Raw genomic sequence first — 24,941 nt, 5'->3', positions numbered from 1 at the left:
CTGGAGGGGGGGGGGGAGAATTTGCTAATGTTCTTCAGGAGGGTTTAAACTAATTCAGCTGGGGGATGGGAACCAGAATTGAAGTATAGAGGAGGTTGAGAGTAGGGAGGTCCGAAATAGAGTTTCAGAGTCGCAAGAGGGACCAGCAAGTAAGAAGTTGGTTTGAAGTGTGTCTGTTTTGGCACAACATCGTGGGCCGAAGGGCCTGTTCTGTGCTGTATTGTTCTATGTTCTAGGAGCATCCGGAATCAGGTGAACTTGCAGCATGGGTTGGTACCTGAGATTTCGATGTTGTGGCCATTTCAGAGACATGGGTAGGGCAGGGCAGAGATAGGAATGGTCGTTGCAGGTTCCAAGATTTGATGTTTCTGTAACAGCAGAGAAGCTGGTAAAAGAGGAGGGGGTGTGGCATTGTTAGTCAAGGACAGTATTACGTCTGCAGAAAGGACGCGTGAGGATTCAGCAACTGAGGTAGTATGGGCTGAGATTGGAAACAGGAAAGGAGAGGTTACCCTGTTGGGAATTTTCTATAGGCCTCCGAATAGTTCCAGGGATGTAGAGGAAAGGATAGTGAAGATGATTCTCGATAGGAGCAAGAGTGACAGGGTAGTTGTTATGGGGGGCTTTAACTTTCCAAATATTGACTGGGAATACTATAGTTCAAGTACTTTCGATGGGTCAGTTTTTGTCCAATGCGTGGAGGTTTTTAAGATCATAAGACATAGGGGTGGAAGTAAGGCCATTCAGCACATCGAGTCCACTCTGCCATTCGATCATGGCTGATAGGCATTTCAGCGCCACTTACCTGCACTCACCCCTTAATTCCTTGTGAGATTAAGAATTTATCAATCTCTGCCTTGAAGACATTTAATGTCCCAGCCTCCACTGTGCTCCATGGCAATGAATTCCACAGGCCCACCACTCTCTGGCTTAAGAAATGTCTCCTCATTTCTATTCTAAATTGATCCCCTCTAATTCTAAGGCTGTGCCCACAGGTGCTAGTATCACTGCCTGACGGAAACAAATTCCCAGCATCCATTCTTTCTAAGCCATGCATTATCTTATAAGGTCATTGGTGACCTTTAAGCGGCAATTGGATAGGTACATGGATAGGTGCTTAAGCTAGGACAAATGTTCGGCACAACATCGTGGGCCAAAGGGCCTGTTCTGTGCTGTATTGTTCTATGTTCTAAGTTCTAAGTTTCTATTAGATCTCCCCTCAACCTTCTAAACTCTTAATGAATACAATTCCAGGATCCTCAGTCATTCATCATATGTTAGGCCTGCCATTCTAGGGATCATCCGAGTGAATCTCCTCTGGACTTACTCCAGTGCCAGTATGTCCTTCCTGAGGTGTGGGACCCAAAATTGGACATGGTATTCCAAATGGGGCCTAACCAGAGCTTTATAAAGTCTTAATAGCATGTCGCTGCTTTTACATTCCAAGTCTCTTGAGATAAATGACAACATTACATTTGCTTTCTGAACCACGGATTCAACCTGCAGTTTTCTGACACAGTATGTAGACAAGCAAACAAGGGGCAAGGCCACATTAGATTTGGTACTGGATAATGAACCCGGCCAGGTATTAGATTTGGAGGTGGTGAGCACTTTGGTGATAGTGACCACAATTCAGTTATGTTTACTTTTGCGATGGAAAGGGATATGTTTACACCAGAGGGCAAGAGCTACAGTTGGGGGAAAGGCAAGATTTAGGATGTATAGGATGGGGAAGGAAACTGCAGGGGATGGGCACAAGAAACATTCTGTGTGTCCTTGATAAGTATGTACCTGTCACGTAGGGTGAAGTGGTCTAACGCAGGAGCCATGGTTTACTAAGGACGTTGAATCACTTGTCAAGAGGAAGAAGAAAGCTTATGTTAGGATGAGATGTGAAGGCTCAGTTAGGACGATTGCGAGTTACAAGGTAGCCAGGAAAGACCTATACAGAGCGCTAAGATGAGTGAGGAGGGGACATGAGACATTGCTGGCAAATTGGATCAGGGAAAACGCTGAAGCTTTCCATAGGTTATATAAGAGATAAAAGAATGACTAGAGTAAGATTAGGGCCAGCCAAGGACAGTAGTGGGAAGTTGTGCGTGGAGTCAGAAGAGATAGGGGAAGCACTAAAGAATATTTTTCATCCGTATTCACACTGGAAAAAGACAATGGTGTCCAGGATAATATGTTGAAACAGGCTACTAGACTAGATGGGATTGAGGTTCACAAGGAGGTGGTGTTAGCAATTCTGGAAATGGTGAAAATAGATAAATCCCCTGGGCCAGATGAAATTTATCCCAGGATTCTCTGAGAAACCAGGGCAGAGTTTGCAGAACCTTTGGCTTTGATCTTTGATTAGATTAGATTACAGATTAGATTTTTTTTTAGATTAGATTACAGTGTGGAAACAGGCCCTTCGGCCCAACAAGTCCACACCGACCCACCGAAGCGCAACCCACCCATACCCCTACATTTACCCCTTACCTAACACTATGGGCAATTTACTATGGCCAATTCACCTGACCTGCACATCTTTGGACTGTGGGAGGAAACCAGAGCACCCGGAGGAAACCCACGCAGACACGGGGAGAACGTGCAAACTCCACACAGTCAGTCGCCTGAGGCGGGAACTGAACCCGGGTCTCTGGCACTGTGAGGCAGCAGTGCTAACCACTGGGCCACCGTGTCTTTATGTCATCATTGTCTACAGGAATAGTGCCAGAAGACTGGAGGATACCAAATGTTGTTCCCTTGTTCAAAAGGGGAGTAGAAACAACCCTGGAAATTATAGACCAGTGAGCCTTACTTTGGTTGTGGATAAACTGTTGGAAAAGGTTATAAGAGATGGGATTTATAATCATTTAGAGAGGAATAAATTGATTAGAGATAGACAACACTGTTTTTGAAGGGTAGGTAGTGCCTCACAAACCTTACTGAGTTCTTTGAGAAGGTGACCAAACATGTGGATGAGGGTAAAGCAGTTGAGGTGGTGTACATGGATTTCAGTAAGACGCTTGATAAGATTCCCCATGGTAGGCTATTACAGAAAATACCAAGGCATGGGACTGAGGGTGATTTAGCGGTTTGGATCAGAAATTGGCTAACTGCAAGAAGAGTTTAATGCAGAAAAGTATGAGATGATTCACTTTGGAAAGAATAACAGGAATGCTGAGTACTGGGCGAATGGTAAGATTCTTGGTAGTGTTGATCAGCAGAGAGATCTCTGTGTTTATGTACATCGATCCCTCAAAGCTGCCATCCAGGTTGATAAGGTTATGAAGAAGGCATACGATGTGTGAGCTTTTATCAGTAGAGAGATTGAGTTTCAGAACCACAAGATCATGCTGCAGCTGTACAAAATGCTGGTGTGGCTGCACTTGGGGTATTGCATGCAGATCTGGTCACCGCATTATAGGAATGATGTGGAAGCTTTGGAAAGGGTTCAGAGGCAATTTACTAGGATGTTGCCTGGTATGGAGGGAAAGTCTTATGAGGAAAGGCTGAGGGACTTGAGGTTGTTTTCATTAGAGAGAAGAAGGTTGAGAGGTGACTTAATTGAGACATATAAGATAATCAGAGGGTTAGATTGGATGGATAGTGACAGCCTTTTTCCGAAGATAGTGATGGCTAGCATGAGGGGACATAGCTTTAGATTGAGGGGTAATAGATACAGAATAGATGTCAGAGGTAGTTTCTTTACTCACAGTAGTAGAGACGTGGAACATACTGCCTGCAACAGTTGAACACTCGCCAACTTCACAGGCATTTAAATGGTCATTGGATAGGCATATGGATGAGAATGGAATAATGTAGGCTATATGGGCTTCAGATTGTTGTGCTGCCCTGCGAAACCATCGAGGGCCGAAGGGCTTGTACTGTGCTGTTATGTTCTATGTTTTCTATCATAATAATCACACTCTACTGTATTCATTAGAAGTCTTGTAAAGATCACTTTCATTCTTGATAGCAGTACAAAAGGGAATCTATTTAGCCATTTTGGTGACTAAATCAACACAGTTTATACTAACTGTGCAACTGGTAGAGTATAGGAGTTTGATTATCAGTGCATTCTTCCCATCTATCATAACATCTGCTCCAGTCAGGATTCCACAGATACTGAAATAGTCTGCACCCACATGAATCTACCCACATCTGAAAGACATCCAGGCTTGGACTGATAAGTGGTAAGGCACATTTATGTCACACAAGTGTAAGACAATAGCCAACCTCAACAAAAGAAAAATTAATCAACACCCCTTGACATTCAATAACATCATCACTGGACCTACCACTACCAACGTCATGAAGCTTACCATCAGTTAGAAGCTGAAGTGGACTAGCCGCATGAATATTGTGGCTAGAAGATCAGAGGCTAGGAATACTGTGGTCCCTCACCTCTGATTCCCCAAAGATTGTCTAATATCTGAAAAGTACAAATCAGAGTGTGAAGGAATACTCTCCATTTGCTTGGATGAGTGCGATTCCAACAAAATTCAAAGTTAAACACCTTTGGCGACCCATTAATCTCTTAACCCATTAAAACTTCATCAATTCACCACTAACACAATGACAGCAGTTAAAAATCACACAACACCAGGTTATAGTCCAACAGGTTTAATTGGAAGCACACTAGCTTTTGGAGCGACGCTCCTTCATCAGGTGATTGTTCTTCATCAGGACAATCACCTGATGAAGGAGCGTCGCTCCGAAAGCTAGTGTGCTTCCAATTAAACCTGTTGGACTATAACCTGGTGTTGTGTGATTTTTAACTTTGTACACCCCAGGCCAACACCGACAACTCCGAGTCATGACAATGACAGCAGTGTGTATTATCTGTACAACTCACTAATGCTTCCTCAACGGCACCTTCCAAACCCACAACCTCTATCATCTAGAGAAACATAGCAGATACACAGGAACATCACCTCCTGAAAGTTCTCCTCAAGCCAGTCACCAATCTGACTTAGAAATTTATTGTTGTTCATGCTGGGGTCAAAATTCTGGAACTCCTTCCTTAGCAGCACTGTGGGTGTACCCCAAGAAAGACAGCTCAACACCGCCACTTTAAGGACAATTAGGGCTGGGCAACAAATGCTGCATTAATCACTGACCCTCACATCTCAAACTAATTTAAAAAGAGGCAAGTAACTTACTTGATTTACAATCGGACCCTCTGGCTACAGCAGACCTCCAGATGTAAGCTCCCAACCACAATTAATTGGACTGTGGAGTATTACTATATGAGGCATCCCCCTCCCAACCACACATCCCAATCACAGCTGCCTGGACACTTACCACATCTCCAGGCCGATCAGCAAATCCACCAGTCTCCTCATCCTGACAGGCCAAGATAAAACGGCTTAATTTATCTTTGTCAATCCAGTGCAATCGCCCAATGATTTTCAAAGAGGCCAGCACCCACCATGAGTAACAAACATCGGGTAACTGTAAGAAGGTCAGAAGGCACAGAAATCAAGAACTACAGTGACTAAATGGGTTTCATTCAATTTCCAAAACACACACTTCACGTCAGCATATTTAATCAGTAAAACTTGGGTTAAAGACTCCATAAATTCCTGAGGACTACAATCACCAGGGTGGACTAGTTGGCCTGAAGGACTGCTTCTGTGTCAAATATTCTAAATAATTTTGTCACACTGTAATTGCGGATTGTTCATTTAAAATGCTGACTGACTTACATAAACAATTCTTTTTAAAGCAATGGGGAATATGTTCAACGTGAGGAAGAGGAGAAAGAAACTGGAGGCTAGTAATACAAGATATCTGTATTGTCTCAGCCGCAAATGAAACATTCCTGACTTTTGTTGCTAATATTTAGTAAAGCATCTGGTATTTGTGGATGCTGATCTGAAACTTCTCAAATATTTAACAAAGCCATCAACAACTTGTTTTAGGAAAAAGTAAAGTGCAAATCTGGACATTCCAGGAAGTTAAGCAAATGACAAAGGAACTGCCAAAACATGTTCAATTTGGAACGGAATTAAAGCCTTGAACGTATTGGTGCTTCGTTGCACCTGCTACCCTTCTGGATGCTGAGGGTTATAGGGTGCTGCTAAGTGAGTCAATATTAGAGTGGTGCTAGAAAAGCACAGCAGGTCAGGCAGCATCCGAGGAGCAGGAAAATCTACATTTCGGGTGAAAACCCTTCATCACGTTCGCCCAAAACGTCGATTTTCCTGCTCCTCGGATGCTGCCTGACCTTTTGCGCTTTTCCAGCACCACTCTAATCTTGACTCTAATCTCCAGTAGGAAGAAAGTGAGGACTGCAGATGCTGGAGTACCAGAGTTGAAAAATGTGGTGCTGGAAAAACACAGTAGGCCAGACAGCATCCATCGCAAATTCACCTGCACCTCCACACACATCATTTACTGTATCCGCTGCACCCGATGTGGTCTCCTCTACATTGGGGAGACAGGCCGCCTACTTGCGGAACGTTTCAGGGAACACCTCTGGGACACCCACACCAACCAACCCAACCGCCTGTGGCTGAACATTTTAACTCCCCCTCCCACTTCACCAATGACATGCAGGTCCTTGGCCTCCTCCATCGCCAGACCCTGGCCATAAGACGCTTGGAGGAACTCTCCAATCACACGGGATGAATGTAGATTTCTCCAGCTTCCTCATTTCCCCTCCCCCCACCTTATCTCAGTCCCAACCCTCGGATTCAGCACTGCCCTCTTGACCTGCAATCATCTTCCCGACCTCTCAACCCCCACCCCCCCCCTCCGGCCTATCACCCTCACCCTCACCTCCTTCCACCTATCGTATTCCCAGCGCCCCTCTCCCAAATTCCCTCCCCCATACCTTTTATCTCAGTCCGCTTGGCACACCAGCCTCATTCCTGAAGAAGGGCTTATGCCCGAAACGTCGATTCTCCTGCTCCTAAACGGATGCTGCCTGGCCTGCTGTGTTTTTCCAGCACCACATATTTCAATCTAATCTCCAGCATCTGCAGTACCCACTTCTGCTGCTGAGTGAGACTTGGCAAGGAGATGCAGAGTACCCTCTACTTACGCTGATATATGTCCTTTGTAATCATAGAACCCCTACACTGTGGAAACAGGCCATTTGGCCCAACAAGTCCACCCAAACCCATTCCCCTACCCTATTACTCTGCATTTACCCCTGACTAATGCACCTAACCTACATACCCCTGAATACCCATGGGCAATTTAGCATTACCAATTCTCCTAACCTGCACATGTTCGGACTGTGGGAGGAGACCCATCTGTGAGGGCAATGTATGAATCTACAAAAGGATCTATAGAACGATTAAGTGAGTGGGTAAAAAGGTAGCAGATAAAGTAAAATGTGGCAAACGAGAAGCTACTCAGTTTGATAGGAAGAGTAGAAAAGCTGAAAATGTTTAAACTGTGAGAAACACAGGCTAATGTTCAGAGGGATTTGAGTGCTCTTGCACGATAAACATCAAGATAAGATAGAGGTACAATGGTCAATTAGGAAGGCAAATGGTGTTTTGATCTTTATTAAGAAGGGGTTGGAAGAAGAGTCAGGGAATGGTGCTGCCATTGTACAGAGCATTGGTGAGATTGAACATGGATTTCAACATAGAGAGGGATATACATGTCTTAGGAGGAGTTGTTACACACATTCACTAAATTAATAATGGAAGTGAAGAAACTCAGCAAGTGTGGCAGCATCTGTGGGGAGAAAGCAGAGTAATGTTTCAAATCCAATATAACTTTTCTTCAGAACTTTGTTCCAAAGAATGGTCATAACTGACTCAAAACATTAATTTTGTTTATCTCTCCACAGATAGTGCTGCCAGACCTGAGTTTCTCCAACACTAGCTGTTGATATTTCAGATTTCCAGCATCTGAAGTATTTTGCTTTTATTTCCCTAGATTATTTCCTGGGCTGAGATGGGGTGGGGGGTGAGGAGTGTTTTGAAGATGTGGATATACCTTTGAGAGAGTTCAAAAGCAGCAGAACTACCGGACACAGCACCAAGCGTACTCAAAAAAGGTAACAATGCTACACTGGGTCAAACCATTTGATTAGTTCATTGCTTGGAGACAAAAACAAATTCAAATTTGGCTAATCAGTTTAAGTTATACCCAACAAAAATCAAACTCCAATCAAGTTTGAGTGGAGTACACTGACAAATCTTAAACACCAATGACACAATCTGATGCTCTGGAGTATTAGACCCGGGATAATTGAACAGCTGAGAGGAAATCTGTCACATCCTCACATATAAGGGACTGCTTGAAAAAATATTTCTCTTAAAGTCCCTATTCGATCAGGAACCTGTGACGCAGAAATTCCTAACAAGGAGGAAAGACGACCCAGTAAGATCCAAAGACAAGAACCTACAGCTGCCTGGTTTTGAGATAAGAAGTGTTGTTTTGTAAATCTTTATTGGACCATTATAGAAGGGAAGGTAAAAGATAGGTTAGAGAAAGGAATTGTAAATAGTGGTTAGTTAATTATTCTCTAATATATTTTAAGAAATAAAGTTGTTAATTTTTACTTTACATCGTTCTTGGCCACTCAAATTTTTACAGATTACTGCATGGGATACATCTTTTCTGTGTCGCTGGTTTTAAATTAAGCAGGAGGGTTTACCCAGTGACGTAACAGGGGTCGCTGAGTAAATGCTAGGTATGTTTCTCCTATATCCTCTGGGGTTTAGCACAATGAGAGGTGATTTAAATGAAACTTACAGGATTTTGATGAGATTCAACAGGGTAGACACAGGGAGGCCATTTTCCTTGGCTGAAGAGAATGGAATTAGGGTAATATCACACACATATCGTAAGCATCCCTTGGAAACTCTAATAGCTCTTTTTTTATAACTATTAATTGGTGTGACTGGTGTCACATTTTGTTCAAACTGGGCAAAATAAAGCTCATTCCTTTCAGGAAAAGATGTCAAATATGCTGCCCTTTCAGATGCAAGGTTAAACAGAGATCTTTTTAAATCCACTGCTTAGGAGAGGTGCCCTGAACAGGTTGCACGCCTTAACCAACAACACTGAAACAGATCATTTCATCATTCTCACATTGTTGTTTTTGGGATCTTGCTGTGCACACACTGGTTGCCAATTTCCCACATTATGAACATATGAATTTGGAGCAGCAGTGGGATATTTTGTCTCTTAAGCTGCCCTGCCATTTAACAAGACCATGGCTGATCTGATTGTAAATGCAGATTACAACAGTGACTACACTTCAAAAGAAAAATATCTCTGAATGCAAAACATGCTGTGAAAGGGTAACGTTGTGAAAGACACCAAAAATAAGAATCTTTCGTTTTTTTAAAAATAAGTGGAGAGAATCAAGTAATCGGCATGCAATAACGAATCAATTATTATTTTTATGACATAAGACAATGCAAGAAAAACAGTTGACAATGCAACAGTTTGATTTATCTTAAAAGAAAACATTTGGCAAATACCTTCTCAGGTCGTCCATTGAGGCCTCCAGATGGTAACTGCCGTTCACACAGCCACCAACCCAGCAAGTCAGCATTAACCTGGTGCAACTGGCCTGTAATAGCCAGAAACCCCGTGCAGCAATAGATCTAGACAGGAGCACGGAAAAGCCCATCAGTTAAAACTCTCACCACAATTCATGCCTCGGACAAAAATGCTACACCATGCTGTCACAGTAAGAATGGAATGTGGAAAAATGTTTCTACAGGACAGACAAAACTTACAGTCATAGAGATGTACAGCATGGAAACAGACCCTTCGGTCCAACCTGTCCAACACAGTCTAGTCCCACCTGCCAGCATCCGGCCCATATCCCTCCAAACCCTTCCTATTCATATACCCATCCAAATGCCTCTTAAATGGCGCAATTGTACCAGCCTCCATCACTTCCTCTCTCCAGTTCATTCCATACACACACCACCCTCTGTGTGTAGAAGTTGCCCCGTAGGTCTCTTTTATATCTTTCCCCTCTCACCCTAAATCTATGCCCTCTAGTTCTGGACTCCCCAACACCAGGGAAAAGACTCTGTCTATTTACCCTATCCATGCCCCTCACAATTTTGTAAACCTCTATAAGGTCACCCCTCAGCTCCGACGCTCCAGGGAAAACAGCGCCAGCCTATTCAACCTCTTCCTATAGCTCAAATCCTCCAACCCAGGCAATATCCTTGTAAATCTTTTCTGAACCCTTTCAAGTTTCACAATATCTTTCCGATAGGAAGGAGACCAGAATTGCACGCAATATTCCAACAGTGGCCTAACCAATGTCCTGTACAGCTGCAACATGACCTCTCAACTCCTGTACTCAATACTCTGACCAATAAAGGAAAGCATACCAAACGCCTTCTTCACTATCCTATCTATCTGCAACTCCACTTTCAAGAAGCAATGAACCTGCACTCCAAGGTCTCTTTGTTCAGCAACACTCTCTAGCACCTTACCATTAAGTGTATAAGTCTTGCTAAGATTTGCTTTCCCAAAATGCAGTACCTTGCATTTATCTGAATTAAACTCCACCTGTCACTTCTCAGTCCATTGGCCCATCTGGTCAAGATCCTGTTGTAATCGAGGTAACCCTCTTTGCTATCCACTACACCTCCAATTTTGGTGTCATTTGCAAACTTACTAACTGTACCTCTTATGCTCGCATCCAACTTGCTCAGATATTTTCTCAGTAACTGCTAGGATTAAATGAAAGCCTGGTGGGAATATGAAGTCAAAATGCAAAAGCATTTTTGCATTAAAACAATAGCTGCTGGAGAAATACAGAAAAACCACCATCTGATTGCTTTGACTCCAAATCCTTCTTCAAGGCTTGGTTCCTTAGACAAATTCACTTTTGGAGAGCTGGAAGCTGCATTAATTTCACCGTGGAGCAGTGAGCAGGACTGTCATTTCTGAGGCAGAAGATCAGGCTCAAATCCTACTCCAGAAAATATATAACAAAATCCAGGCAAACACTGAATGTGCATTACTCTGAAGTAGCACTGCATTGTCAAAGACAAAGGCAGAGATCTCTGGACAAACTGAGCTGACCTGGTGGCATCTATGGAGAAATGGAATATGAGCAATTCAAGAGGGCATTGGGAGATTGAGAGAAACGGTTTTGGAAAGGATATGGGGAAAAGGCAGGAGATTGGCATTGGGTAGAGCCAGTGCAGACATGGATGGGTGGAAATTGTCTCTTTCTGTGCTATAACAATTCTGCGATGGCACCACAGATGCTGCGAGACCCATTGAGTTTCTCCGGCATTTTGTGTTGTTTCAGATTTCTAGCATCTGCACCTTTATTCCACTATATTGTGAGAGGGCTGAGAAGTAAAAGATCCCACTGGAATATTTTGAACAAGAGCCAGGAGTTTTCCTGACCCTGGCCAATGCTACATATCCATCAACATCATGATATCTGATAGCATAGCTGATTCAATCATACTGATGTTTGTGGGGCTATGCTGCATACACATTGGCTGCTATTTTTCCCCAAAGTTTGGACAGTGACAACCTTTCAAAAAGCATCCATTAAATTAAACAAAACTCTTCCAAGTTGGTGAAAGGTACCATATAAACATTAAGTCTGTTAGTTATAAAATTGGAGAGGAAAGTTGAAAAACCCCATGCTGAGATATCTGCTGTGATTAATGTTTCTCTATTTCCTATATAATCCAGCATTTATATTGGAAATCAATTAATACCAGAATGAAGTTGTAATGTTTAAAAGCTTAGACTCTTCACACTGTAAACCAATGTCAACTTACCTGCCCGGCATGAGATTCAGAACCTGGTCGACATCCAAATCCTCCATCAAAGTTCATACAGGATAAAACAAATTCGGCTGCTGATTCTAGGTTGATGGCATCAAGTCTCCCCTGGAAAACAACCCAGTACTGGCATTACAAAGCAGCTGCACATTAAGGTTGATTGATGTGAGTTTTAGAAACTCAAACAAACAGTGAATCTACGCAAATAAAAAGTTCACATGCCCTTCACTCTTGCCAACTATGTATAGAGTTCCTTCCTCTAGATACCTGCTTCTGCTCAGGGACAACTTCATTACCCCATTAGCACCCCACCTTTTATATGGGAGTTTAAAAGATGCCAGATGCATCTCAATTGGAAGTTCACCTACTTCATAGTTAGAAGGCGCTATCAGAATGCTATCATAGTGGGATAGTCATTTGACTAGTAATCCAGCTCCTAGCTAATGTCATGGGGAGATAGTTTTGAATTCTACCATGGTGAATGGTGAGATTATAATTCAATAAAAATCTGGAATAAATAAACCTAGCGACCATGTAAGCATTATCGATTTTCATAAAAACCCAGAAGATTCAGTCATGCCCTTTAGGGAAGAAAATCTGCCATGTTTACCTAATCTAGCATACACGTGACTCCAGACCCAGAGAAATGGGCCGATCTTAACTGCCCTCTGAAATGGTCCAGGCAGCCAATCAATTTTAGGGCAATGAGGGATGGACAAGTGAAGCTTTGCCTTCAATGCCCATAAAACAATTACATAGTCACAATATATATCAGGCAATAAGTTTGTTTCCATTCTTACCAATAGTGCAAGAGTTGCTACAGCACAAAAGGAGAACCTGGTGTCTATTTCACCTGGAACAGAAGAGAGATTTTTCAATAACAAAGTAATGTATTCACCTCACTCCACCCTGCTTGAGTAAAGTGTGATTCATTTCTTTAAGGAGAGAAATAGGAAATTAAAAGCTCATAAGAAGTGTTCTTCCTCACTTTCCAAACTCTCTCAGAGTTCACACGGAGGGTGGTGGGCATTTGGAACACGTTGCCAGCAGAGGCAGTAGAGGCAGGCACGGTAGATTCATTTAAGATACATCTGGACAGATGCATGAGTAGGTGGGGAGCAGAGGGATACAGAACCTTAGGAATTGATCGACAGTTTTAGACAGTAAATTTGGATCGGCTCAGGCTTGGAGGGCCGAAGGGCCTGTTCCTGAGCTGTAAATTTTCTTTGTTCAATTTGCTCTTAAAGGGTGGGACAGGTGGCTCAGTGGTTAGCACTGTTGCCTCACAGCTCCTCAGTGCTGAAGAGCCTGTTCCTATGATTGAATATGTCTGAATAGGATGACAGTGAGGTTGTTTGGTGTTAGTACTACGACTAGTGATTTTCTTGACCTACATGAATTACCCAGACTTTGGCTATAATTTCAAAATTTACAAGATGACACTGACAGGTTGGTGGAATAGGCAGAAATGTGCCAGTTGAAATATAAAGCCCACAAGTGTGCAGTGATACACATTCGTCTGAAAGTGAGAGGCAGTGTAACAAAGGACTGCAGGTACAGAGATATGTTATTGTACACACAGTTGAAGGTGGCAGGACAGATTGAAGAAGTATTTTAAGAGAAAGCACGAAAGTTATGGTTAACCTCAGTGAAGCTCTTACTTGGCTGCAGTACTGCATCAAATTCTGGGCAACACAGTTTAGAAATGATAAGAGTTTAGAATTGGTGCAGAAAGGGCTTACAAGCATGCTTCCAGGAATGGGGAACTTCACATATGTGGATAAAGTGGAGATGCAGAGGAAAATTGCCATGGAGAAGGTTGAAAAAAGGTTTGAGGCATTCAAAATGAAGAACCAGAGAAACAAAGTCCAAAAGGGTAGATAAGGAGACCCCTCTATCGATGAACGGTCAAGAAAAACCATAGGACATTGTTATAAGGCGACTGGCAAGAAAAAAAGCAATACAGTATTACACAGAATATTTTTTTAAAATGCACTGCGTGATCAGGATCTGAGTGTGTGTGGAGTACAGGCAATTTCAGTCAGGAATTGAAAGCAGCCGGAGAGAAAGCAAAACATCAGGACAATGGAAGACAGGTAGGACGGTTTGACCAGCTGAGTTTCTCTTGGTAAGATCAAATCTGGACATGGAGTGAATGGCAGCTGTAGCCAATATAGGATTCATTCTTTGATTCGATTATAAAATAAGAATTAGGTTTTGGCTTCTGGAACGAGTCCACTAAATCCCAGGATGTTTTCTTTTAATTTCAAAGGCTGCTTTGTCCTTGTACACTGGGCCATTGGAGAGTGAGCAAAACGTTTGCCAGCAACAGTGTAGTCAATCTCCCTGCAAATCCCACTGGTCCCAGAGCTCAGTTGGAAGCCATAATAAGTTGGCCTGTGCCAAAGCTTCATGCACAAAGTTGTATTTATCCCCTCTCAGAACGACCCAATAGACTTATTAGACAGACTCATCATCTATTCTCAGCCATCCTGAGAAGGTGTTGCTAGTGGACCTTCTTGAACCACTGGTGGAAGTGCAGATACAACTGCTACAGAAGCCAGCAGTAGAATCACATACATTACTGCAAGTTCGGATTAAAACAAAGGCCCACACCAGGTATGAATGGCAGTAATTCGTTTATGGATCAGAACATCGGTGAACCAAAGTTTTCTTTAATGATAACCCAATTGTTTCACAGCTAATTCTACTTACATCAGTTATTTTACTTCTGGGTTAATATTAGAACTGTATTTATATTGTATAAATGAAGTCCTGACTTCATGCTGATAATACCAAAAATTATGTTCTATGGCACTATCACTGTGCTAAATGGGACAGACTTTAAACTGATCTAGCAACTCAAGATTGAGCATCATGAGGCAATTGAGCCAACAGCAGCAACAGAGTCATTCTTCAACCCAATCTTCAATTTCATGGCCCTGCATATTCCCACTCTTCCACTGACATCAAGCCAAGAGATCAACCATCTTCAATGAAAATGTAGGAGGGTGTGCCAGGTGCAGCACCAGGCATACCTAAAAACAAGATGCCAACCTGGTGACACTACATCACAGGGTTCTGATCATGACAAACAGCAAATGACAGAGAACCAGTCATCACACAAATAATACACCACGTGAAGTCTGCAGTCCTGCCACACCCAGTCATGTGGATCCACAAATATCCCCATACCCAATGATGGGGAAGTCCAGTACATCAATGCAAAATGTAAGACTGAAACATTCACAACAATCTTCAAATAGAACCACCAACTGGATGATCCATCTCTGCCTTCTCCAATGGCCACAAGTATGACAGGTGCCAATCTTCAACCAAGTTGATTCACTCCTCACTGTATGGATTCTATGATCTTCATGAAATCACAAAATAGCTGGAGGAACTAGATATTGCAAAGGGTATGGGTCCTACCAACAATCCAACAATGATACTTTAACTTGTGCTGTAAAACTCACCACACCCTGAACCAAGTTATTCCAGAACTGCTACAACATCTATCCAACAATGTGGAAAATTGCTCAGATGTGTTCTGTACACAAAAAGACAAATCCATCCCAACCAATTATTACTCCATCAGTAAAGTGTTGCAAGGTATCATCAACAGTGTTATCAAGCAGCACCTGCTCAGCGACACCCAGTTTGGGTTCTACCAAGGCCACTTTACAGTCTTGGTTCAAACATGGAAAAAAGAGCTGAACTCTAGAAGTGAGATGAGGGGGACAGACCTTGACTTCATTGGGCTGAGTGTGACATCAAGGAGCCTCAGCAAAAACAGGAATCTATAGGTATCAAGGGAGCAAACTTTCCACTGGTTGGAGTCATTCCTGACACATTGGATGATGGCAGTAGTTGCTGGAGGCGTGGCATCTCAATTCCTCCAACCACAGGACTTCCTCAGGGTCATGTCCTGGGCACAACTTCAAAGTTTGTAGATACTTTAAAACATCTTTAGTTGCTTCATCAATGACCTTTGCCCCATCATAACGCCAGAAGTGGAGATGACTTCACAATATTCAGCATCATTCATGACTCCTCAGATACTGAAGCAGTCTGTGTTCAAATTCAACAAGATCTGGAGGCTTGGGCTGGTAAGTGTCAAGTAACATTAACACCACTCAAATACCAGACAATGACCAATAAGATACAATCTAACCATTACCACTTAATGTTTAGTAGTGTTCACATCCAGTAGGTCACCACTGACCAGAAAGTGAACTGGACTTACCATTTAAATACAGTGGCTCTATGAGTAGGTCAGAAGCTAGAAATACTGCAGCAAGTAACCCACTCCTAACACCCTAAAGCCTGTCCACCATCCACAAGGCACAAGTCAGGAGGGGGATGGGAACCTAAATTGCAATTCCACCGTCCAGGAGGTTGAGATTAGTGAGGTCATGAAAACGGTTTCAAGGTCGCAAGAGGGACAGGAATGGTTGTTGCAGGTTCCTGGATTTAGAGGTTTCTAAAAGATGGTAAAAGAGGGGGAGGTGTGGCATGGTTAGTCAAAGACAGTATTATGATCGCATAAAGGATGTTCGAGGACTCGTCTTCTGAGGTAGTATGGGCGGAGGTTAGAAACAGTAAAGGAGAGGTTACCCTGTTGGGAGTTTTCTATAGGCCTCCGAATAGTTCCAGAGATGTAGAGGCAAGGATAGCAAAGATGATTCTGGAAGGGAGCGAGAGTAACAGAGTAGCCATTATGGGGACTTTAACTTTCCAAATATCGATTGGAAATATGATAGTTCAATAGGTCAGATGGGTCAGTTTTTGTCCATTGTGTGCATTTTTGTCCATTCCTGACAGTATATAGACAGGCCAACAAGGGGTGAGGCCACATTGGATTTGGTACTGGGTAATGAACCAGGTGTTAGATTTGGAGTAGGTGAGCACTTTGACGATAGTGACCACAATTCAGTTATGTTTACTTGAGCAATGAAAAGAGATTGGTTTATACCGCAGGTCAAGAGTTATAGCTGGGGGGAGGCAATTATGAAGTGATTAGGCAAGATTTAGGATGTATAGGATGGGGAAGGAAACTGCAGGGGATGGGCATAATTGAAATGTGGAGCTTATTCAAGGAACAGCTACTGCATGCCCTTGATAAGTATGTACCTGTTAGGCAGGGAGCAAGTGGTCGAGTGAGGGAGCCGTGATTTTCTAAAAAAGTCAAGAGGAAGAAGAAGGCTTGTTAGGATGAGATGCAATGGCTCAGTTAGGGCACTTGAGAGTTACAAAGGAAAGACTGAAAGAGAGAGCTAAGAACAGCTAGGAGAGGACTTGAGAAGTCATTGGCAGATAGGATCAAGGAAAACCCAAGGCTTTCTATAGGTATATCAGGAATAAAAGAATGACAAGAGTAAGCTTATGGCCAATCAAAGATAGTAGTGGGAAGTTGTGCGTAGAGTCCAAGGAGATAGGAGAAACTCTAAGTGAACATTTTTCGTCATTATTCACACTAGAGAAAGACAATGTTATCGAGGGGAATACTGTGATACAGGCTACTAGACTAGACAAGATTGAAGGTCACAAGGAGGAAGTATTAGCAATTCTGGAAAGTGTAAAAATAGATAAGTTCTATGGGCCAGATGGGATTTAGAGATAGAAATGTGTTGCTGGAGAAGCGCAGCAGGTCAGGCAGCATCTAGGGAAAAGGAGAATCGACGTTTCGGGCATTAGCCCTTGGAAAGCCAGGGAGGAGATTGCAGAGCCTTTGGCTTTGATCTTTACGTCATCATTGTCTACAGGAATAGTGCCAGAAGACTGGAGGATAGCAAATACTATTCTCGTGTTCAAGAAGGGGAGTAGAAGGGAGTAGGCCCCTGGTAATTATAGACCAGTGAGCATTATTTCGGTTGTGGGTAAAGCATTGGAAAAGGTTACAAGACATGGAATTTGTATTCATCTAGAAAGGAATAAGTTGATATGGGATAGTCAACACTGTTTTGAGAGGGGTAGGTCATGCCTCACAAACCTTATTGAGTTCTTTGAGAAGGTGACCAAACGGGTGGAGGAGGGTAAAGCAGTTGATGCAGTGTACATGGATTTCAGTAAGGCGTTTGATAAGGTTCTCCACAGTAGGCTATTGCATAAAATATGGAAGCATAAGATTGCGAGTGATTTAGTGGTTTGGATCAGAAATTGGCTAGCTGAAAGACGGCAGATGGTGGTGGTTGATGGGATATCTTCATCCTGGAGTTTAGTTACAAGTGGTGTTCTGCAAAGGTCAGTTTTGGGGCCACTACTGTTTGTCATTTTTTTTATATAGATATTTTTATTAGAGATTTAACATTTTTACAAGTTTACAAAAATAAACAAAACTCTCAAATACAAACATTGATATACAATTAAATCAAATATACAATAGCCAAAATTTAACAAAAGAAAAAATACCGAAAAAGAAAAAAAAAACTCAACTGTCTACTAGTCTAACCTACAACTAACCAGAGTGTATATTTAAGTCTCTTACATGTTCGGAATGTGTTAACATCAAATGTAATAAAACCCGTATTCGTGCGGGATTCCTCTCCTAAGGGGCCCCGGACCAGCCAGGTTTGTAATCTCAATTAAATAAAAGCCCTTGTTAGGATAGCCGAAATATCTGTATTTATGTAATTCAAGAAGTCTGCCATACTTTATAAAATAATTCGGTCTTTCGGTGCACCACATTTGGAAGGATGTCAAGGGGAATTCATCCCATAATTAATCTGTGCTGAAAATGTGTTGCTGGGAAAGTGCAGCAGGTCAGGCAGCATCCAAGGAACAGGAGAATCGATGTTTCGGGCATAAGCCCTTCTTCAAGAATGAGGACAGTGTGCCCAGCAGGCTAAGATAAAAGGTAGGGAGAAGGGACTGGGGGAAGAGGCTTTGGAAATGCGATAGGTGGAGGGAGGTCAAGGTGAGGGCGATAGGCCGGAGTGGGGTGGGGCGGAGAGGTCAGGAAGATGATTGCAGGTTAGGAAGGCGGTGCTGAGTTCGAGGGATTTGACTGAGACAAGGTGGGGGGAGGGGAAAATAAGGAAACTGGAGAAGTCTGAGTTCATCCCTTGTGGTTGGAGCGTTCCCAGGCAGAAGATGAGGCGCTCTTCCTCCAACCGTCGTGTTGCCATGGTCTGGCGATGGAGTAGTCCAAGGACCTGCATGTCCTTGGTGGAGTGGGAGGAGGAGTTAAAGTGTTGGGCTACGGGGTGGTTGGGTTGGTTGGTCCGGGTGTCCCAGAGGTGTTCTCGGGTGTCATCGGGTGCAGCGGATGCAGTAAATGATGTGTGTGGAGATGCAGGTGGATTTGTGGCCGATATGGAAGGATCCCTTGGGGCCTTGGAGGGAAGTAAGGGGTGAGATGTGGGCGCAAGTTTTGCATTTCTTGCGGTTGCAGGGGAAGGTGCCAGGAGTGGAGGTTGGGTTGGTGGAGGGTGTGGACCTGACAAGGGAGTCACGGAGGGAGCGGTCTTTTCGGAACGCTGATAGGGGAGGGGAGGGAAATATATCACTGGTGGTGGGGTCCGTTTGGAGGTGGCGGAAATGACGGCGGATGATACGCTGTACATGGAGGTTGGTGGGGTGGTAGGTGAGGACCAGTGGGGTTCTATCCTAGTGGCGGTTGGAGGGGCGGGGCTCAAGGGCAGAGGAGCGGGAAGTGGAAGAGATGCGGTGGAGGGCATCGTCGACTACGTCTGGCGGGAAATTGCGGTCCTTGAAGAAGGAGGCCATCTGGGTTGTACAGTTTTGGAACTGGTCCTCCTGGGAGCAGATGCGGCGGAGACGAAGGAATTGGGAATATGGGATGGCGTTTTTACAGGGGGCAGAGTGGGAGAAGGTGTAGTCTAGGTAGCTGTGGGAGTCGGTCGATTTATAGTAGATGTCCGTGTCGATTTGGTCACCCGAGATAGAAATGGAAAGGTCTAGGAAGGGGAGGGAGGAGTCTGAGACGGTCCAGGTGAATTTGAGGTCGGGGTGGAAGGTGTTGGTAAGGTGGATGAACTGTTCAACCTCCTCGTGGGAGCACGAGGCAGCGCCGATACAGTCATCGATGTGGCGGAGGAAAAGGTGGGGGTGGTGCCAGTGTAGCTGCGGAAGATGGACTGTTCCACATATCCTACGAAGAGGCTGGCATAGCTGGGGCCCATGCGGGTGCCCATGGCTACTCCTTTGGCTTGGAGGAAGTGGGAGGATTGGAAAGAGAAGTTGTTCAGGGCGAGGACCAGTTCAGTCAGTCGAAGGAGGGTGTCAGTAGAAGGGTACTGGTTGGTACGGCGGGAAAGGAAGAAGCGGAGGGCTTTAAGTCCTTCGTGATGGGGGATGGAGGTGTACAGGGATTGGATGTCCATGGTGAAGATAAGGCGTTGGGGACCGGGGAAGCGAAAATCATGGAGGAGGTGGAGGGCGTGGGTGGTGTCCCGAACGTAGGTGGGGAGTTCTTGGACTAAGGGGGACAGGACCGTGTCGAGGTATGCAGAGATAAGTTCGGTGGGGCAGGAGCAGGCTGAGACAATGGGTCGGCCGGGACAGTCAGGTTTGTGGATTTTGGGCAGGAGGTAGAAACGGGCGGTGCGGGGTAGTGGGACTATGAGGTTGGAAGCGGTGGATGGGAGATCCCCTGAGGTTATGAGGTTCTGGATGGTCTGGGAGATGATGGTTTGGTGGTGGGAGGTGGGGCCATGGTCAAGGGGGCAGTAGGAGGAGGTGTCCGCGAGCTGGCGTTTAGCCTCAGCGGTGTAAAGGTCGGTGCGCCAAACTACTACCGCGCCTCCCTTGTCTGCTGGTTTGATAGTGAGGTTGGGGTTGGAACGGAGGGAGTGGAGGGCTGCATGTTACGAGGGTGAGAGGTTGGAGTGGGTGAGAGGGGTGGAGAAGTTGAGGCGGTTAATGTCGCGGCGGCAGTTGGCTATGAAGAGATCGAGGGCGGGTAAGAGGCCAGCACGGGGTGTCCAGGTGAATGGGGTGTGTTGGAGGCGGGAGAAGGGGTTGTCAGAGGGTAGGCGAGAGTCTTGGTTGAAGATGTAGGCACGGAGGCGAAGGCGACTGAAGAATTGTTAATTTGTGCCAATTTGAAAGTCCAGGGGAGCCCTCAGCCACCCACTTCACCAAAATATTTTTCCTTGCACAGAAAGAGAGAATAGAAAATAGTCTCTTCCCGTACATGTCCAGGGAGGGAAAGTTCGAAAAGCCCAAAAGGAGAGATACAGGGTCCACTTTAATTTCCGTTCCTAAAATTTCTGTCAGGGTACTTGCTACTTTAGTCTAATATCTACGGATCTTATGACAGGTCCATAGGCAATGTACAAGAGTGCCCACCTCTATTTTACATTTGGGACACGTTGGAGATGCTCCTGCCTTAAATTTTGCCAATCGAACCGGTGCTATATGGGCCCTATGAAGTATCTTCAGCTGGATAGCCTGGGTTCTGTTACAGATAGTAATTCTTCTAGCGTTTTCCCAAATATCATTCCATGTTTCTATAGAGATTTCTAGTCCCAAATCCTGATCCCATGTTTTAAGCAGATTATCCATATCTCCCGATACTTCATCATGTAGTAAATGATAAATAGTACTGACGGAAGATACCCCCACTGGTCGTAGGACACTACATTCTCTATCTGATTTATAAAGACTATCTAATAACGTAGTCTTCTTCTGTATATAGTCTCGAATTTGGAAATATCGAAAGTGGTCTCCATTAGGTAATCCGAATTTCTGACACAGCTGTTCAAAAGACATCAGGACCACATGTTTGTCATTTTTATATGTGACTTGGATGAGGGTGTAGAAGTCAGAGTCATAGAGATGTATAGCACGGAAATAGATCCTTCGGTCCAAATCGTCCACGCCGATAAGATGTCCCAACCCAATCTCTTCAAACCCTTCCTATTCATATACCCATCCAGATGCCTTTTAAATGTTGCAATCATACTAGCCTCCAGCACTTCCTCTGGCAGCTCATTACAGGAAATCCATCCAGGGAATTTATTTGGGTTGAACTGAGAAATAAGAAAGGGATGATCACCTTATTGGGATTGTATTACAGACCCCTAATAGTCAGAAGGAAATTGAGAAACAAATTTGTAAGGAGATCTCCGTTATCTGTAAGAATAATAGGGTGGTTATGATGGGGGATTTTAATTTTCCAAACATAGACTGGGTCAGCCATAGTGTTAAGAGTTTAGATGGAAAGGAATTTGTTAAGTGTGTACAAGAAAATTTTCGGATTCAATATGTGGATGTACCTACTAGAGAAGGATCAAAACTTGACCTACTCTTGGGAAAAAAGGCAGGGCAGGTGACTGAGGTATCAATGGGGGAGCACTTTGGGGCCAGCAACAATAATTCTATTAGATTTAAAATAGTGATGGAAAAGGATAGACCAGATCTAAATGTTGAAACTCCAAATTGGAGGAAGGCCAATTTTGACGGTATTAGGCAAGAATTTTCGAAAGCTGATTGGGGGGCAGATGTTTGCAGGTAAAGGGATGGCAGGAAAATGGGAAGCTTTCAGAAATGAGTTAACGAGAATCCAGAGACAGTATATTCCTGTTCGGGTGAAAAGGAAAGGCTGGTAAGTATAGGGAATGCTGGATGACTAAAGAACGCCACTCCCCCTCCTCTCTTGCCTCCCTTTCTATCCTTCCTATAGCATTTGCATCCTGGAACATTAAGCTGCCAGTCCTGTCTATCCCTGAGCCACATTTCTGTAATTGCTATGATATTCCAGTCCCATTTTCCTAACCATGCCCTGAGTTCATCTGCCTTCCCTGTTAGGCCTACTGCATTGAAATAAATGCAGTTTAATTTATCAGTCCTACCTTGTTTTCTGATTTGTCCCTGTCTGTTTGACTCACTTTTTTGCTCAACTGTACCAATCTCAGATTGACCTCTTTCCTCACTATCTCCATGGATCCCACTCCCCTCCCCTCCACCCACCTTAATAGTTTAAATCCTCCTGAGCAGCTCCAGCAAATCTCCCTGACAGTATATTAGTCTCCTTCCAATTCAGGTGCAATCAGTCCTTCTTGTATCGGTCACTCCTATCCAGAAGAGATACCAGTGATACAAAAATATGAATCCTTCTCCCCTGCACCAGCTCCTCAGCCATGCATTCATCTGCTCTATTCTCCTAATCCTACCCTCACTAGCTCACAGCACAGGGAGTAATCCAGATATTACTACCCTCGAGGATCTCCTTTTCAAATTCCTGCCGAACACACTATATTCTCTCTTCAGAATATCATCCTTTTCCTTTCCCATGTCATTGGTTCCAATGTGTACAATAACCTCTTGCTAGCCCCTCTCCCCTGTGAGAACATTCTGCACCCTCTCTGAGACATCCTTGATCCTGGCATCAAGGAAGCAACACATGATTCTGATTGTTCGCTGCTGGCCACAGAAACATCTGTCTGTGCCTCAGACTAAAGAGCCCTCTAACACAACTGTTGCATACCCCTCGTTGCATTCGAGCCAGTCTCAATACCAGATACTTGGCTGTTCGTAGTACATTCCCCTCAGAATCCATCACCCTCTACATTTTCCAAAACAGCAGTACCTGTTTGAAATGGGGATAGCCACAGAAGACTCCTGCACTGCCTGCCTACCTCTCTTACCTTTCCTGGAGTTAACCCATCTATGTGACTGTATCTGCAACTTTTCTCCCTCCCTATAACTGGCATCCATCACATCCCCTTGCTCTTGTAAATTTCTCATTGCCTTTAACTGTCTCTCCAACCGATCCATTCAATCTGATAAGATTTGCAACCAACAGCATTTATTGCAAATATAATCCTCAGTAACACGGAAACTCTCCCTAAACTCCCACATCTGACAAAAAGAGCATATCACTCTACTAAGGGCCATTTTTGCTTCTTCCAATCTACAGACCCAGAAAATAGCACTGTCTTATTCCTCTACAAAACACTGCTCCAGGCCAACTTAATACTTATGGCTTATATTTTTAAATTTAATCAAGAGACATATCTCAATAAAACATATAATCAAGAGACAATCCACTCTACTCACTACTGCAAACTTACTCTAAGGCCACACTTAAAAATATTCACTTATCTGTTTCTGTGCTGTGATCTCTCCCAAACAGGTTCCTCCAAGATCAGTTGTGAATTTCACTGTTTGTTAATTTTCCCAGATGCACTCTGATATCCAGCAATACATGAATTCAAACAGCAAAGGCAGTAACTGCGCAGGTTCACTGCTAAATGTGTCAGTTAGCAGCATGGGTTTCTTTTTCTCTCTGTGTCTCTCTCTCTCTCTCTCCTGCACTGACTGACCATGTCTGTTCCTCTCCCTTTTAAAAGTGCCATTGTTTTTATTTTTTTTCTCCAAAGTTCCAAAACAATGTAGCAGCATATAAAACATTAATTGCTGCTCCTGGAATTCGAGAAAATCACTGCCAGCACCTAAAATACTTCAAAAAAGCAGCCGCCTGTTACAGCCAGATGGGTTGGTAAATTTGCAGATGAACTAAGGTCGGTAGAGTTCTGGATTGTGCCAAAGGATGTTGCAGGTTACAGAGGGACATAGATACGCTGCAGAGCTGTGCTGAGGGGTGCCAAATGGAGTTTAATGTGGAAAAGTGTGAAGTGATTCACTTCGGAAGGAGTAACAGGAATAAAGAGTACTGTACTTATGTCAAGATTCTTGGCACTGAAGATGAGCAGAGAAATTTCGATGTCCATGTACATTGTTAAGTAAGCATATGGTGTGTTAGCTTTTATTGGTAGAGGGATTGAGTTTCAGAGCCATGAGATCATGTTGCAGCTGAACAAAACTCTATCCAGCCGCACTTGGATAATTCTGTTCGGTTCTGTTCACCGCATTATCGGAAGGACGTGGATGCTGTGGAAAGGGTTCAGAGGAGATTTATTAGGATGTTGTCTTGTATGGAGGGAAGGTCTTACAAGGAAAGGCTGAGGGACTTGAGGCTCTTTTCTTTAGAGAGAAGGTGGTTGAGGGATGACTTAATTGAGATATAAGATAATCAGAGGGATAGATAGGGTAGATAGTGAGAGCTTTATTCCTCGGATGGGTTGGCTTGCACGAGGGGACATAGCTTACGAACAGATATCAGAGGTATTCAGAGTAGTAGGGCCGTGGAATGCCCTGCCTATAACAGTAGTAGACTCACCAACATTAAGGGCACTTAAATGGTCATTGGATAAACATATGGATGAAAACATA

At 43.8% G+C, this 24,941-nt stretch overlaps 1 protein-coding gene across 1 annotated transcript in view; it reads right to left on the bottom strand.

The window, feature by feature from the left end:
* The window catches only part of rabggtb (Rab geranylgeranyltransferase subunit beta), a 51,065-nt gene that overhangs the window by 5,571 nt on the left and 20,553 nt on the right, over positions 1-24,941 (bottom strand). The window contains exons 5-8 of the mRNA XM_087990351.1: positions 12,542-12,594; positions 11,739-11,849; positions 9,447-9,572; positions 5,296-5,445 (exon numbers count right to left, since the gene is read on the bottom strand). Coding sequence (XP_087846477.1) covers positions 5,296-5,445; positions 9,447-9,572; positions 11,739-11,849; positions 12,542-12,594 — 440 coding nt within the window. The remainder of the gene's footprint in view (positions 1-5,295; positions 5,446-9,446; positions 9,573-11,738; positions 11,850-12,541; positions 12,595-24,941) is intronic.

This window comes from Chiloscyllium plagiosum, unplaced genomic scaffold (assembly GCF_037043375.1).
Source record: "Chiloscyllium plagiosum isolate Xiang-an unplaced genomic scaffold, Cpla_swu_hap1 HiC_scaffold_9, whole genome shotgun sequence".
Classification (NCBI taxonomy): Eukaryota; Metazoa; Chordata; class Chondrichthyes; order Orectolobiformes; family Hemiscylliidae; genus Chiloscyllium; species Chiloscyllium plagiosum.
Note: the sequence above shows the minus strand (reverse complement) of the source record. Positions and strands in the feature narration are given on the sequence as shown.